The 12,440-nt window shown below is 45.2% G+C and overlaps 1 protein-coding gene across 2 annotated transcripts in view; it reads right to left on the bottom strand.

Annotated features, from left to right (window-relative positions):
• The window catches only part of LOC143974771 (putative E3 ubiquitin-protein ligase HERC6), an 82,830-nt gene that overhangs the window by 26,185 nt on the left and 44,205 nt on the right, over positions 1-12,440 (bottom strand). For both annotated transcript variants that reach the window (XR_013272279.1, XM_077476490.1), the window contains exons 14-17: positions 11,392-11,508; positions 4,549-4,656; positions 2,675-2,845; positions 2,224-2,367 (exon numbers count right to left, since the gene is read on the bottom strand). Coding sequence is in view for 1 of the 2 variants with exons in the window: in XM_077476490.1 (XP_077332616.1) it covers positions 2,224-2,367; positions 2,675-2,845; positions 4,549-4,656; positions 11,392-11,508 (540 nt within the window). In the remaining variant the exon portion in view is untranslated. The remainder of the gene's footprint in view (positions 1-2,223; positions 2,368-2,674; positions 2,846-4,548; positions 4,657-11,391; positions 11,509-12,440) is intronic.

Raw genomic sequence — 12,440 nt, 5'->3', positions numbered from 1 at the left:
CAACCAGAACATTCTGATCAGCGCTCTCCGCCATTGGCTGGTGCATGCTGGCTCAGTGACACCACAAAGGGGCAGGGCCACCAGGTGGCCCCGTCCCTTACCTATTTGGGTCCAGTGGTGCAGTGGGGATTGTTTTTTTTGTTTTGTTTTTTTAAATAAAGGATTTATCAAAACTCTGCTTTTTTATATTTTTTATTTGTGACACTTTTTTTGGGGTGAATGAGTAGGAGTAGAATGTACCCCTACTCATTTATATTAGGGGGTGGGATCTGGGGGCTCCCTTGTTAAAGGAGGCTTTCAGATTCTGATAAGCCCCCCCACCCACAGACCCCCTCAACCACCACCCAGGGTCGTGGGGAAGAGGCCCTTTGCGGAGGGGGGGTTCAAAGCAACCTTGCCCCAAAGTACCCCCCAATGTTATGGGCACACAGCCTGGTATGGTTCTGGGGGGGCGCTCGCTCGCCCCCTCCCTTTCCTGACCTGCCAGGCTGCATGCTCGGATACGGGTCTGGTATGGAAGTGGGGGGGGGGGGGCCATGCCATTTTTTTCCCGATTGTATCTTGCCTTTTGTTTTTCCCTGATTTTACAGTTTTTTTTTTTAATTTTATGTCCATGACTTCACAAGGGGGTGGGGTCTCTGGGTGATGTCACAGGATGGCCACGCCTCATAGCTATATAAGAACTGACAGACAACGGCTCTGATACAACGGTGGGAGCTAGCATTGGAGGAGGAACTTTTTTTTATTTTTAGTGGGTCAGTGGTGGGAGAAGACTGGAGGAAGTCGGCATCAGTGGTGGAACCGGAGAAAGAAGACACGTTGAAGCTAGAACGGGAGACATTCTTCATTTTAAAAAAAAGGACTTGTCAAAAACCGACTCTTGGCTATTGCACCGATACATGTCTTTTTTTTGGTGAATGGTTAGGGGTACAGTGTACCCCATACTCATTGACATGGGAGAGTGGGGGCCCTTCTTAGATTCGGAAAAGCCCCTGCATGCAGAATCCCACAGCCCATGGTTGTCGGGAAAAGGCCCTAGTCTCCATGAACACAGGGACAAGGTACTTTGGGGCAGGGGGGCAGAGCCCCCCATGTTGAGGGCATGTGGCCTGGCATGGTCAAGGATAGGGGGGCACTAGGCTGCATCATGCAGCTAACTAATCCTTAGATGTGGTGGCTGCATTTGTTTTCTTTTATTTTAGGCTTTTCTCCTCTATTTTCACCTGCAGATCTGGCAGGTAACACACCTCCTGTACTACAATGCCCCCACTTTGGATAAAGGAGCACGGGGGCACAACAGAGAGCAGAATTGTCAGTCTTAGAAGGGGGAGGGCGGGTAGTGTTAGATGTACTAGAAGATTTAGATGCACTAACAAAATTTAAGAACTCCATCTAACAGTTTATAATTCGTTTTTTCCCTGATGATTGAGCTGATCATTGTAAGCAATCCTGCCAATGTTAAATGGTTTGTCCCATCCCTGTAAACTGATATATTCCGTTGGAGAGCTTGTTCTCTTGAAAAAAAACAAAAAAACAGACTTACTGGCTGGATTTCCTGATGAAAATAGGCGTAAGAAAGCCTAAGCAGAAAACTAATGCAGCCATCACATGAAGAATTGGTAAGCTGCAATATAATAAATGTTTGCTATTGGGTTTAATACTGCTTAGGGAAACCGGTCATGGGAGAAATATGAAACTTATCTTCTCAAAATGCTATTGCCTTGTCAGACTGACACTGAGGGGAAATTTATCAAAACCAGAGCAGGCAGAATCTGGAGTAGCTGTGCAATCAATCAACTTCTATCTTTCATTTTCAAAGCTTACCCTAACAAGCTGAAGGTAGAAGATGATTGGTTGTCATGTACAGTGCTCCAGATTCTGTCTGCTTCAGTTTTGGTTACAACACTAACTCACGACCAACATGGAGGTAAGGACTTCTGACTTTTCCCAGACAGATCTGTATAATTGTTCTAGCTGATTTATGTATTGAAGCCAAAAGGTCAAGATAGCAGCCAGGAACTAGTATTTTCAGAAAGGGGTTGACAATTGCAGCCCTCGTATTTCTCTCATTATGTGCTGTTATATTCACCATAATAAACCAATCATTGGGATTAACTAGGGGTGGAAACATACAGTATATGGAGGGGATAATATCTATAAAAAATGAATACAAGGGGTCACTGGCAACATAATTCCTAATAACAAAGAAAAAGGAAAACTTACATGACTTGGAAACCATACTGGCAACATTGGGTCGGTGCAAGTGAATAATCCATAATCAGGATGAACCATCTTCTCCCCCACATTGAGAAAGAACTCGGTAAGAGTACTTCTGGGATCAACTGAAGTCTCACCATGGAATTCCACCTGCCATGTCAACATGAACTTAGACTCTTGCCATTTATCAGCACATATAGGGGGGGGGGGGGGGCTTTACTAAAAATGGTGTACACAGACTCTGGTGCAACTCTGCAGAGTAACCAATCAGCGTCCAGGATTTATTTTCAATAACAGTAACTATTGTCATTGCCATTTAGGAGCTGATTGGTTACTATGCACAGGTGCACCAGTTTTAGTAAATCTCCCCCATAATGTTTTTCTAGACAATTTAAGATTTCTACATAATCTAGAATACATTTACCAGATTACAAAATAAAAAATAAAAATAAAATACCAGTAGTTCCTTTCTGAGATCACAGTCTTCCATGATACTTAGTTTATGCAGGGTATCTTCCAACAGATGATCACGTCGCACTTTGAGGTGCAACAATGGTATCCTGGGAGTTTCACCAATGCCCTGCATTCTATTCATCATCAGCACTTGTTGAGCTTGAAGCTTGGCATCCTGGGAAAGAATTACAGATATATAAACCTGTTTGTATTAAAGAATGATGAGGGCGAGATAATATTTTTATTACCAAAAACTAAGAGACGTTCAGTGTACCCCTTTTTATCATAAGCAGTGTGATGATGTCAGCATTAGGGGATCAATTGGCAGGGGCAGCGATTACACCACTGGATCACCAGTTCCAACAATCAGAACCGGTGAGGCATAAGGACAGCAGATTCAGGTAGGTACAAAGAGGTTTGGACGGAATGATTGAATGGATGTAAGGCCATGGACCTGGGATTGGGCTTTAAAATTGGTCTAAACGATGTCTGGTTAGTGTTCTATATAGCATGGATGCAATGTGCAGCAGAGGCAAAGAGACACCCTTTCTCTATATATTTATTGGACATGCAACATTTTTCTATCATAAAACAGATATACAATCATCACATAGAGCCTTTTTATTCATTGTCACAATACTCCAAGCCAGCCTCTCTCAACATTTTCAGCACAGAGGAACCCTTAAAATAACTTTCCAGTCTCAAGGAACCCCTGCCAAAAATTTCTACATCTACAACTCATGACACATTAGTGTGATGGTCAGTGAGAAGAATGCTCATTACACTTGTGGTCATCGGGAAGAATCCCCTCTTAGGTCAATGATGTCAGTGGGAACTTATCTGAGAGGCAGAAATTGTTCATTGCTTAAGGAACCCCTAGCAACCTCTAGAGCAGGGATATGCAATTGGCGGACCTCCAGCTGTTGCAGAACTACAAGTCCCATGTGGCATAGCAAGACTCTGACAGTCACAAGCATGACACCCAGAGGCAGAGGCATGATGGGACTTGTAGTTTTGCAACAGCTGGAGGTCCGCTAATTGCATATCCCTGCTCTAGAGGAACCCTAGTGTTCCATGGAACCCTGGTTAAAGCGGAGTTCCACCCAAAAGTGGAACTTCCTGCTTTAAGCACTCCTCGCCCCCTTACATGCCACATAATTTTTTTGGGGGGGAGTGGGGGCTTCGTTAGGAGTGGGACATCCTGTCCCACTTCCTCCTTCCGCCCAGGGACTGCCAAGGCAACTCCTCCTTTCGCCTTAGGCAGCCCCTCCCTCTAGGCACTTTCCTGGGACACGTGACAGGTCCCAGGAGATCGCCTGTCCACTCCAGGAGCGCAGCAATACTCTCGCATGCGTCGTGCGTGCCCGGCCATGAAGCCAAAAACTGTGAGTGGCAATGGAGGCGCCGGCGGAGAGGAGGGGGAGAGGAGCGACACTCTGTTCGGCCGCATCGCTGGACCATGGAACAGGTAAGGAAGTGTTTGTTTACTAAGACTCAGCAGGTACACTTTTTGTAGCTGCTGACTTTTAATAAACATAAAAAGCCTGGAACTACCCTTTAAGAAACCTTACTCTAAGCAATGGTAAGACAAATAAGGCAAGAAAATGTTCTGCGCCAAAGGATGATCCTAACATAGGTTTCAGGGACCAAAGGTTTTGTGCCGACAGATTACAGTTATGGTCAAAGCATAGTTGTGTCTAATTTTAAAGTCTAATGAGAGGTCACACTATATTGGCAGCAAAGTCATTTGAGTAAGCAACACAATTAAAAAAAAAATTATAACTTAAGTCCCTTTCTGTTTACATGTTGAGAATTGAATGAGGTTCCTAGGTATAAGTTGAGCTGAGCCATATGACCAAATGTTACCTTAATACTCACATTAATTTTAATTACTCCATCAAAGTGAAGATAATTAACCTTGGTGGGAAATGTTAAGATATATGGATAGCGACAAAATATTGCAGGAACAGAGCTGTCTTCAGCATCCTACAGATGAGATAGAAAAAGAATTTCAGAAGATTTTTGCAGTTATCTAATCAGGAGATTTTTCAACCAAATATTCTGTACATTTACTATAGCTCAGAACTGTGAACCTTGCCTGCTCTCTTGCACAAGCTACAATACTGTATAACAGTCCATGCTGAAAAGAAAAGTCCACTTTTGTTAACACGTACTGTACATTTTGTACAATTGTCCTTTAAAATTCCCCCCAACCCTCTAGCCACATACTTGTATACTAACTCTCAGCCCCAGATCTCCATTGTATGGTTCTGCCCCACACTCCGCAGAGCTTTTGCAGACAAAGCTCCTGCAGTGTCATTTTCTTACAGTGTTAATAAACCCACAACAGTAAAATCAGTCTGCATATGCAGTAAAGTATGCTTGTTATACTCACTTTGGAACCTAAGGGGTTAAACCTCTGCATTTTGTAAAAAAGGCTGTTTGACTCTGTATGCACAGATTCTCCTCTTCTTCCACTGACTGCAGAACAGGCCCGGATAAGACAGAGTTACTGGAGTCAGGCTGCACATGCTCAGTTTGGTGTGTATTGCTAGAGACTTATTTTTTTTTCTTGGGAGGGTGTATGTGATCAGTACAGGGCCAATCAGCACTGTCCAGATAGAGGATCGGGGGTCCTGGATCTTGTTAGGACAGCTCAGTGCAGTAAACTTGTCCTACAAGCTTTAACTAGGAACTGATAGAAGTCACAAGACTGATACATACTGCTGATGAGAAAGGATATTTAGCAGTTTCTATTTACTAAAAGGATTGCATTTCCATGTTCTGTGTACTGTGGGAGACCAGATATAATGAATGCAGGATCCTGGATTTAGTAACCCTTTAAATTCTTATTGGAAGCTTTTCTTTTAAAACCAATGACATGTTACATTTATAACATCATAGCTATTGATTAGCAAAATGCAAAGTATATGATATGTGTTGGAAAGAGTTAGGCCGCGTACACACGCGCGGACTGTTCGCCCAACTTTGTCCGTCCAACAGTTTCGGCAAACAGTCCGCTCAAACTTAGCATGGACGGACATGGCCACACACGACGGACGAACAGTTTGCTGAAACCGTGCGCGATGACGTGAACGGCACGTACGACGGGACGAAAAATACGACGTCCTATACACTGCATTATAGCTTTCGGCGTGAAAATCCTTTCTGAGCATGCGCGCAACTTTGTTTGACGAACAAGCCTACACACGAGCGGACTGTTCGCTGAAACAAGGTTTCAGCGGACAGTTTTACGGAATTTCCGAAAAACCTTGTCCGTCCAACTGTCCGCTGAAACTGTCCGCTGAAAGCCCACACACGAGCGGACTGTCCGCCCAAACACTGTTCAGCGGACAAAGTTGGGCGAACAGTCCGCGCGTGTGTACGCGGCCTTAGTAAAAGCAAATAACTGCCACTGATGCAGGCATAGTCACTAGGAGTGGTGCTGGAGCACACCCACTTACTTTTCATTTTTACTTGCAGTTGGGGGCAGTAAAAAAAAAAGGAGGTTGAGCCACTGTTTTACAACCCTCCTCTTATCATTGACTTTAAAATAACACAGTGGCCAGAGGGGTTTTATGCTGCGTACACATGATCAGACTATCCGGCGGACTTAGTCTGGCAGACAAACCGCTGTAAAGTCCGCCGGACTGTCCGAACGAGCAGACCTGCCCACACACTGCTCCGCTGGACTATCCGCCGTACTTTTGAAATGAACGGACTTGGCCACACGCGGAGGAAAGTCTGTTCATTTTGAACGCGGCTCCAGGTAGCCGGGACTAGCGAAGGAAGTCAACGTTGCTGGTCCAGTCACCTGGTATGGACTTAAAGGGGAAGCCCTATGCTGACAAAACAGCGTGGGGGTCCCCCCCCCAGGTCCATATCAGACCCTTATCCGAGCACGCTACCCGGCCGGTCAGGAAAGGGGTGGGGACAAGTGAGTGCCCCCCCTCCTGAGCCGTACCGCGTGCCCTCAACATGGGGGGGTGCTTTGGGGAAGGGGGCCGCACGGCCCCCCCACCTTCAATATGAGGGGCGGGTGCTGTCAGTCGGTGAATTACAGAGAAAAGGATTTTACGGTGAGTACAAAAAAATCCTATTTTCTCTTATATTCACCGACTGACAAAGCTTCTCTCTTTAGACCATTGGGACGTCCCCAAGCAGTGCCAAAACGAGGGGTGGGAAAACAGCATAAAACTTCATCCACCATGGCATGTGGGAGCTAGTACAAACTTCACCCACAAAAACAAAACAAAAAAAAAACTACAGTGTGTGGAAAAAACCACCACAAAAAAACAGGGTGCTCCTCAACGGAGAAGCAACACCCTCAAACCGCACCAGAAACTGCTGTAACGAATGCAACAGTGCATTAACTTCCTGTCCGTGGGATCCTTAAATGCAGGAGTCCCCTCTATCGGGATCGTGGTTACTTTTTTTTTACCTGGATACTGGGGGGTCCACGACCGGAGGAACCAACCACTTTTTTTCCTCAAAGGGGCAACATACCGCCATGTATTTGACCGAAAAGGTCCGTTGCAGTCGACCCCATTCCTTGTAAATGAACTTGTCAAAATAAGTCAGATACGGGAACACCTTAGGTGAATGGCTGGCTTACATGACCCAAAAGGGACCACTACATCAGCAGAGGGATCTGCTGGCTCCTTAATCTTCAGGGTATCATGCACAGCTGTGATAAGTGCTCCAACAAGCATTTAGTTGCGCACGGACCCAGATGGGGACTCATCCTCACTGTCCAAACGGTCCTGTCAGCGCCATCTGAAACAACAGAACAGGGGTTTACCAGCCTCAGCAGGGTCCGAGTCTGTGGCAGAGCTCTCCCCAGAGGACGGAGGGAGGGGCAGGGGCTGCTTTTTAGCACCTTGCGCCCACGCACCGCCTCCATCTTGGCAACGAACGAACTGAGAACCACCGATTGAGGACCACCAAAGAAACACCAGTTTCTGAAGCCATGCTGACCATACCCTGTCTGCCACCCGAAGGGGACTTAGGACAGTGACAGTCCCACCCTCCTTACTGCTGCTGGCTGAGGGGCTCTTTCCCGTAGGACTCACCACCCTGAAAGGCTCTACTCTATCCAGCAGGTAGTGCCTATGGTCTTTGTTGGTTCCCAGGTGCAGAGGAATCAGCTCTGTGTCGGTGGAAGCTGCAGCTAATGGCACTGAAACTGCTCTGCAATGTGTTCAGGCTCAAAGAAAATGGCCGCCCAGCGTCCAGCATAAGGACATAAAACACAGGAGAAATGGCCGTCAGAGCACAGGGGCACATGCTGCCGCTAGAGAACGCTGAAAAAACGTGTTCAGGCTTCCAGAAAATGGCCGCCGGCATCCAGTATAAGGACAAATCACAAGGAAAATGGCCGCCGAAGCCCCGGAGAGCATGCTTTCCCTTGCCCACACCTAAGATGGCCGCTAATGCAAAAACCATGAGGGACAGAGCAACAAATGGCGGGGAAACAGCATTGCAAAAGACACAGGTACAGCCTCACTTGCACCTTCCAGGGACATGAAAAACAGGACTCAGGACACAGCCAGCCAGCGCAGCCCCCCCAGGTGAGAGCCCCCCCGGAGAGCCCCTGCACAGACACACACACGCTGCTCTGCAGCATCCCCCACAGGGAGGGGGGAGGGAAGATAGGGAAAGGGAGAAAAGAGAGGGAGGTGAGGGACCCCTGAATCAACCTCCCAGCTGCTCAGCCCCACTGAGGCAGGGAGAGCTGTACTTACCAGTCCTGAAGAGCTGGGAGACATTCCATTACAGACCCACTCTCTGATCAGTACAGGGTGGCTGCTGGCCCGGCACACTGACGGAGACATCAGTAGCCTGGTCATAAAAGCTCACCGACCACCTCTGGAGATGAGGTTTCATCGTGGCGGGCCTAGCGCGGAGCAGAGACCTGCACAAGCTCGATGGCCAGGCTGCGGAAACTACAAGGATAAGGGTATCCAGCCTGTCACCCAGCCGGCTGTTGATAGCAGATCACTGGATCTATCATCTTGCGCAAAAAGCCAAGCTTCTGCAGAAAAAAAGACAGACTGATGGGCCAGTCAGGGTTCCTAGTTCCTTCTCCTTCACTAGGCAAAATAAAACTGATGCTGCAGTAGCATGCTGAGGGGTTGTTACCTAAGGGACCGCCCCTTGGGCGGAACTAGAAAGTTTTAGTTTTATTATCACATGTTAACATGTAATGCTTAGTCCTCTCCTGAAGGTGGCATAACAACCCAATGGTCGAAAGAGAGAAGCTGTGTCAGTCGGTGAATATAAGAGAAAACAGCATTTTTGTGCACATGATTGGATGATGGTCACAAAGCAACTGCTTTTGCAGAGTGCAACTGCATTTTGAAAAGTGCAAACAGACCTTTTTTCCTTTAGTAATTCAACCCCTCTGTCTGCAGTCCACAGGTGCTGACTGCTTTCTTTTGCAGAATCAACATGTTCAGCACAGTAGAAGACGAATGTGTCACTATTTGGAGTAAAAAAAAAGCTAAGAAAAGCATCTAGACTTTAAAGGAAAAATAATAAGCTGGTCCACAGTGGTTGGGATGAATATGATAAAGTGGTCATATTCTTATTTCGTAGGAGAAAATTAACAATTCATGTGTGGATGAAGAAAATTGAATAGAAATGAGTGCCATATCAAAAAATGTTTCAAAAGTAGAATTTTCACATATATCATAAACACACTCCATAAACCATTAAAAGGTGATACTGTAATTGTTTGAGGTTTCTTGTAGGCCTGTAACTGGGAAAAAGCAAGATGGAGTTATGTTGAATTAAAGTGGATGTAAACTGGATTCATTAAATTTGACCTAAGCAAATACATCTGTAGTGTTTTCTTATCTCTCACCAAAGTCCCATGTTGTTCTGTTGCTTCGTTCTTCTGTTATCAGCATGATAACTTCTGAAAAGTTCTCCGTCAACCAAGATAAAACTGAAATTTGTGTCGTGGGAGGTTGCTATAAATAGATTAACAGGGAGCTTGTCTTGTCACGGCACAGCTCTGCACATTCCTTGGCCTATGTGGAGGGGGGTGGTGCCTTTCATCCAATCAGCTGTCTTCGCTGTATGCCAATAATCCACTCCCAGTGGATTAGGAAGAGAAAATCTCGAAAACAATGTGCACTTTCTAAAGAATATATAAAGCCGAAGACAGCACATATGCATGTAAAACGTATGTAGGGACATTTGTTTCATCTCTGTGTATCATCTGAGGCTGTTCATTTTACTGGATATATGTGAAGGTTTACATCCACTTTAATAGCCAAGTAGTAGTATAGCTAAAGCCAAGCACTACAGTTGAATATTTTGCAACTTACAAGTCCTCGGATGTAGTGGCTGCATTATAATTTCCCTTTTTTTTAGGCCAATAACATTTTCTGCAAGAACAGAAAAATTCTTGTTGAACCTGCAAGAAACCTGCAAGAAATCTGTTATCCTCGTAACTTTCTGTGCACTAAACTGAACTCTCAGGCATCTAGCTTATTTGAACTACAAAGCAATGCTCCTTTATATTAGAGATGAGGCGAGGGGAATATATTTGTAGTTCAAATAAGGGGAGCAGCTTGGGAATGCTGCTCCTCCATAGATATAGTGAGTGAGTAGGTAAGTGAGGAATGAAGTGTGTTACGGGCAGGATCGCCAGATGAAGTTTAAGCAAAAAAAAAAGCCAGCAAAAGAGAAAAGAATGCCACAATATTTGAAGACTGGTAAGCAGCAATTTAATACATTATTGTTTTTAGATTTAGATACACTTTATTGTGGACTTTCTTTTTGAACTAATATGTTATATGTCACAGTATACGATTTTTAGCTACATGCCACAGTATATGATTTTCAGTTATTATATATGCTATTGGTTTACTTCATCACGTTTTATCTACATTTGATATCATCTTAGCACTGCACTTATTTTTACACATATCCTAGATACATTTTACACTTATGTCTGAAAGGGAAAGCAAAAGTTAGGTGTATTGTGTTACACTTCGGCCCCTTTCACACTGGGGCGGGGTCGGCGGTAAAGCGGGGCTATATTTAGTGCCGCTTTACCGTCCTTTTAGCAGCGCTATTCGGCAAAAGGGTTAAAACCGCCGCAAAGCGCTACTGCAGCAGTGCTATGCCGGCAGTATAGCCACACTGCCCCATTGATTTCAATGGGCAGGAGCGATGAAGGAGTGGTGAATACACCGCTCCTTCACCGTTCCAAAGATGCTGCTAGCAGGATTTTTTTCAGCGTCCTGCCAGCGCACTGCTCCAGTGTGAAAGCCCTTGGGGCTTTCACATTATCAAGACTGCAGCGGCTGATTCAGGGCGCTTTGCAGGCACTATTTTTCAGACAGTAGCGCCTGCAAAGCGCCCCAGTGTGAAAGGGGTCTTCCCCCCTTGTTACACCTACTTGTTCCAAAATTCAATACTCTAAAAACTGGGATCAGAGTGTAGCAGTGCCCTCAGTTCAATACTTCAGTATCTGTGTGCTCTCCACTTCCTGCCATTTTTTTTCTAATGGAATAAATGGCCGCAATCCAAGTCTTTGGGTCTGCCACTGCAGCAACTAATTCAAATCAGAAAAGAGCAGGAACAAGAAGTAAAGAGCGCACTGAACTAAATCACTGATCCAACTGCGTTTCAATTTTAGGAGAGCTATATGTTATCCCAGAAAGACAAGCACAGCAGTATGTATAATTAATGACGTTTTTTACTCACAGGTTGCTTTTGCCATGTGCGCCAATTGCGAATATCCACGGGAACAATGATCACCTCAGAAACCTCAGGAACACAAAAGTGGATTTCTGGAACTTTAAAATGGGCTTTTATGTTTACCTGCAACACAAAAATATGAATTACCTAAAATAAACCTATAGAATAAAAATGCATCAAAATCCAAAATATTTTAGTGGTCTCATTGAATAAAGAGTTTATATTAAGTGTTGATTCTCAAGTGCAGTAACCCAGGCACACAATTCTGATGTGGCAAATCTTGCCCACCCTTCCTGCCTCCTATACATTCCTACAAGACAGTCAGGCAACCCATCATTGTGAAGGGACATAAGGAATGTGTGTCTGTGGTGGGGTATATGGAAGTGTCAGACTTTTGCCTATCAGAATTACCTGGACCATTTAGCTATAAAAGCAGGTTATTAGATGCTACTGCGGGTGTGTACAGGCACATAGGTGCTTATAGAGCATGTTGCTTTCCCCAGCTGCCACCATCTTTGATAATCTAGCGAGTGCGTAAATATGCTGAAGGGCTCTGTCCAGACTGCAGCACATCTGCATACATGCAGGGAGTTACCTGCACAATCATAGACATACTGAGATCTGGGACTACCATACCTGAAGCCCTGCTTCCTGGAATGTGTGACATGGACAACTGGGGTAGCTGGGGCGAATGGCATGCTCACCTAGTGTTTCACTACAGCACAAAAAAATTTGGAAACCTTTTAAAAAAAAAATAAAAAAAATTTACATTGAAATATGTGCCCACGATAAAGTAGGCAGACGACAAAGGACTAGTTCTGCAGATAATCTTTTTCCATTATAGACCCACCATGCCTTGTTCTGCACTGTGACTCTATGGAGGCAGCCATCTTGGCAGAGGTAGGGCTCTGCTTTCCCATGCACTAGTCTCCAGCAATGCGAGCCATGAGCAGCACAGAAGTTACATTGTCAAACCTCAAATCGAATTACTTGAGACTAGCAGTCAGAGGCAGAAGAGCCTTAGCTTTGAGACTGTAGGGTCAGGAGGGTTTAGG

The sequence above is a fragment of the Lithobates pipiens genome, unplaced genomic scaffold (assembly GCF_037356315.1).
Source record: "Lithobates pipiens isolate NorthernLeopardFrog02 unplaced genomic scaffold, aLitPip1_a1.2 Scaffold_13, whole genome shotgun sequence".
NCBI classification, from domain to species: Eukaryota; Metazoa; Chordata; class Amphibia; order Anura; family Ranidae; genus Lithobates; species Lithobates pipiens.
The sequence above is the reverse complement of the archived record's forward strand: the minus strand, read 5'-3'. Positions and strand labels throughout refer to the sequence as shown.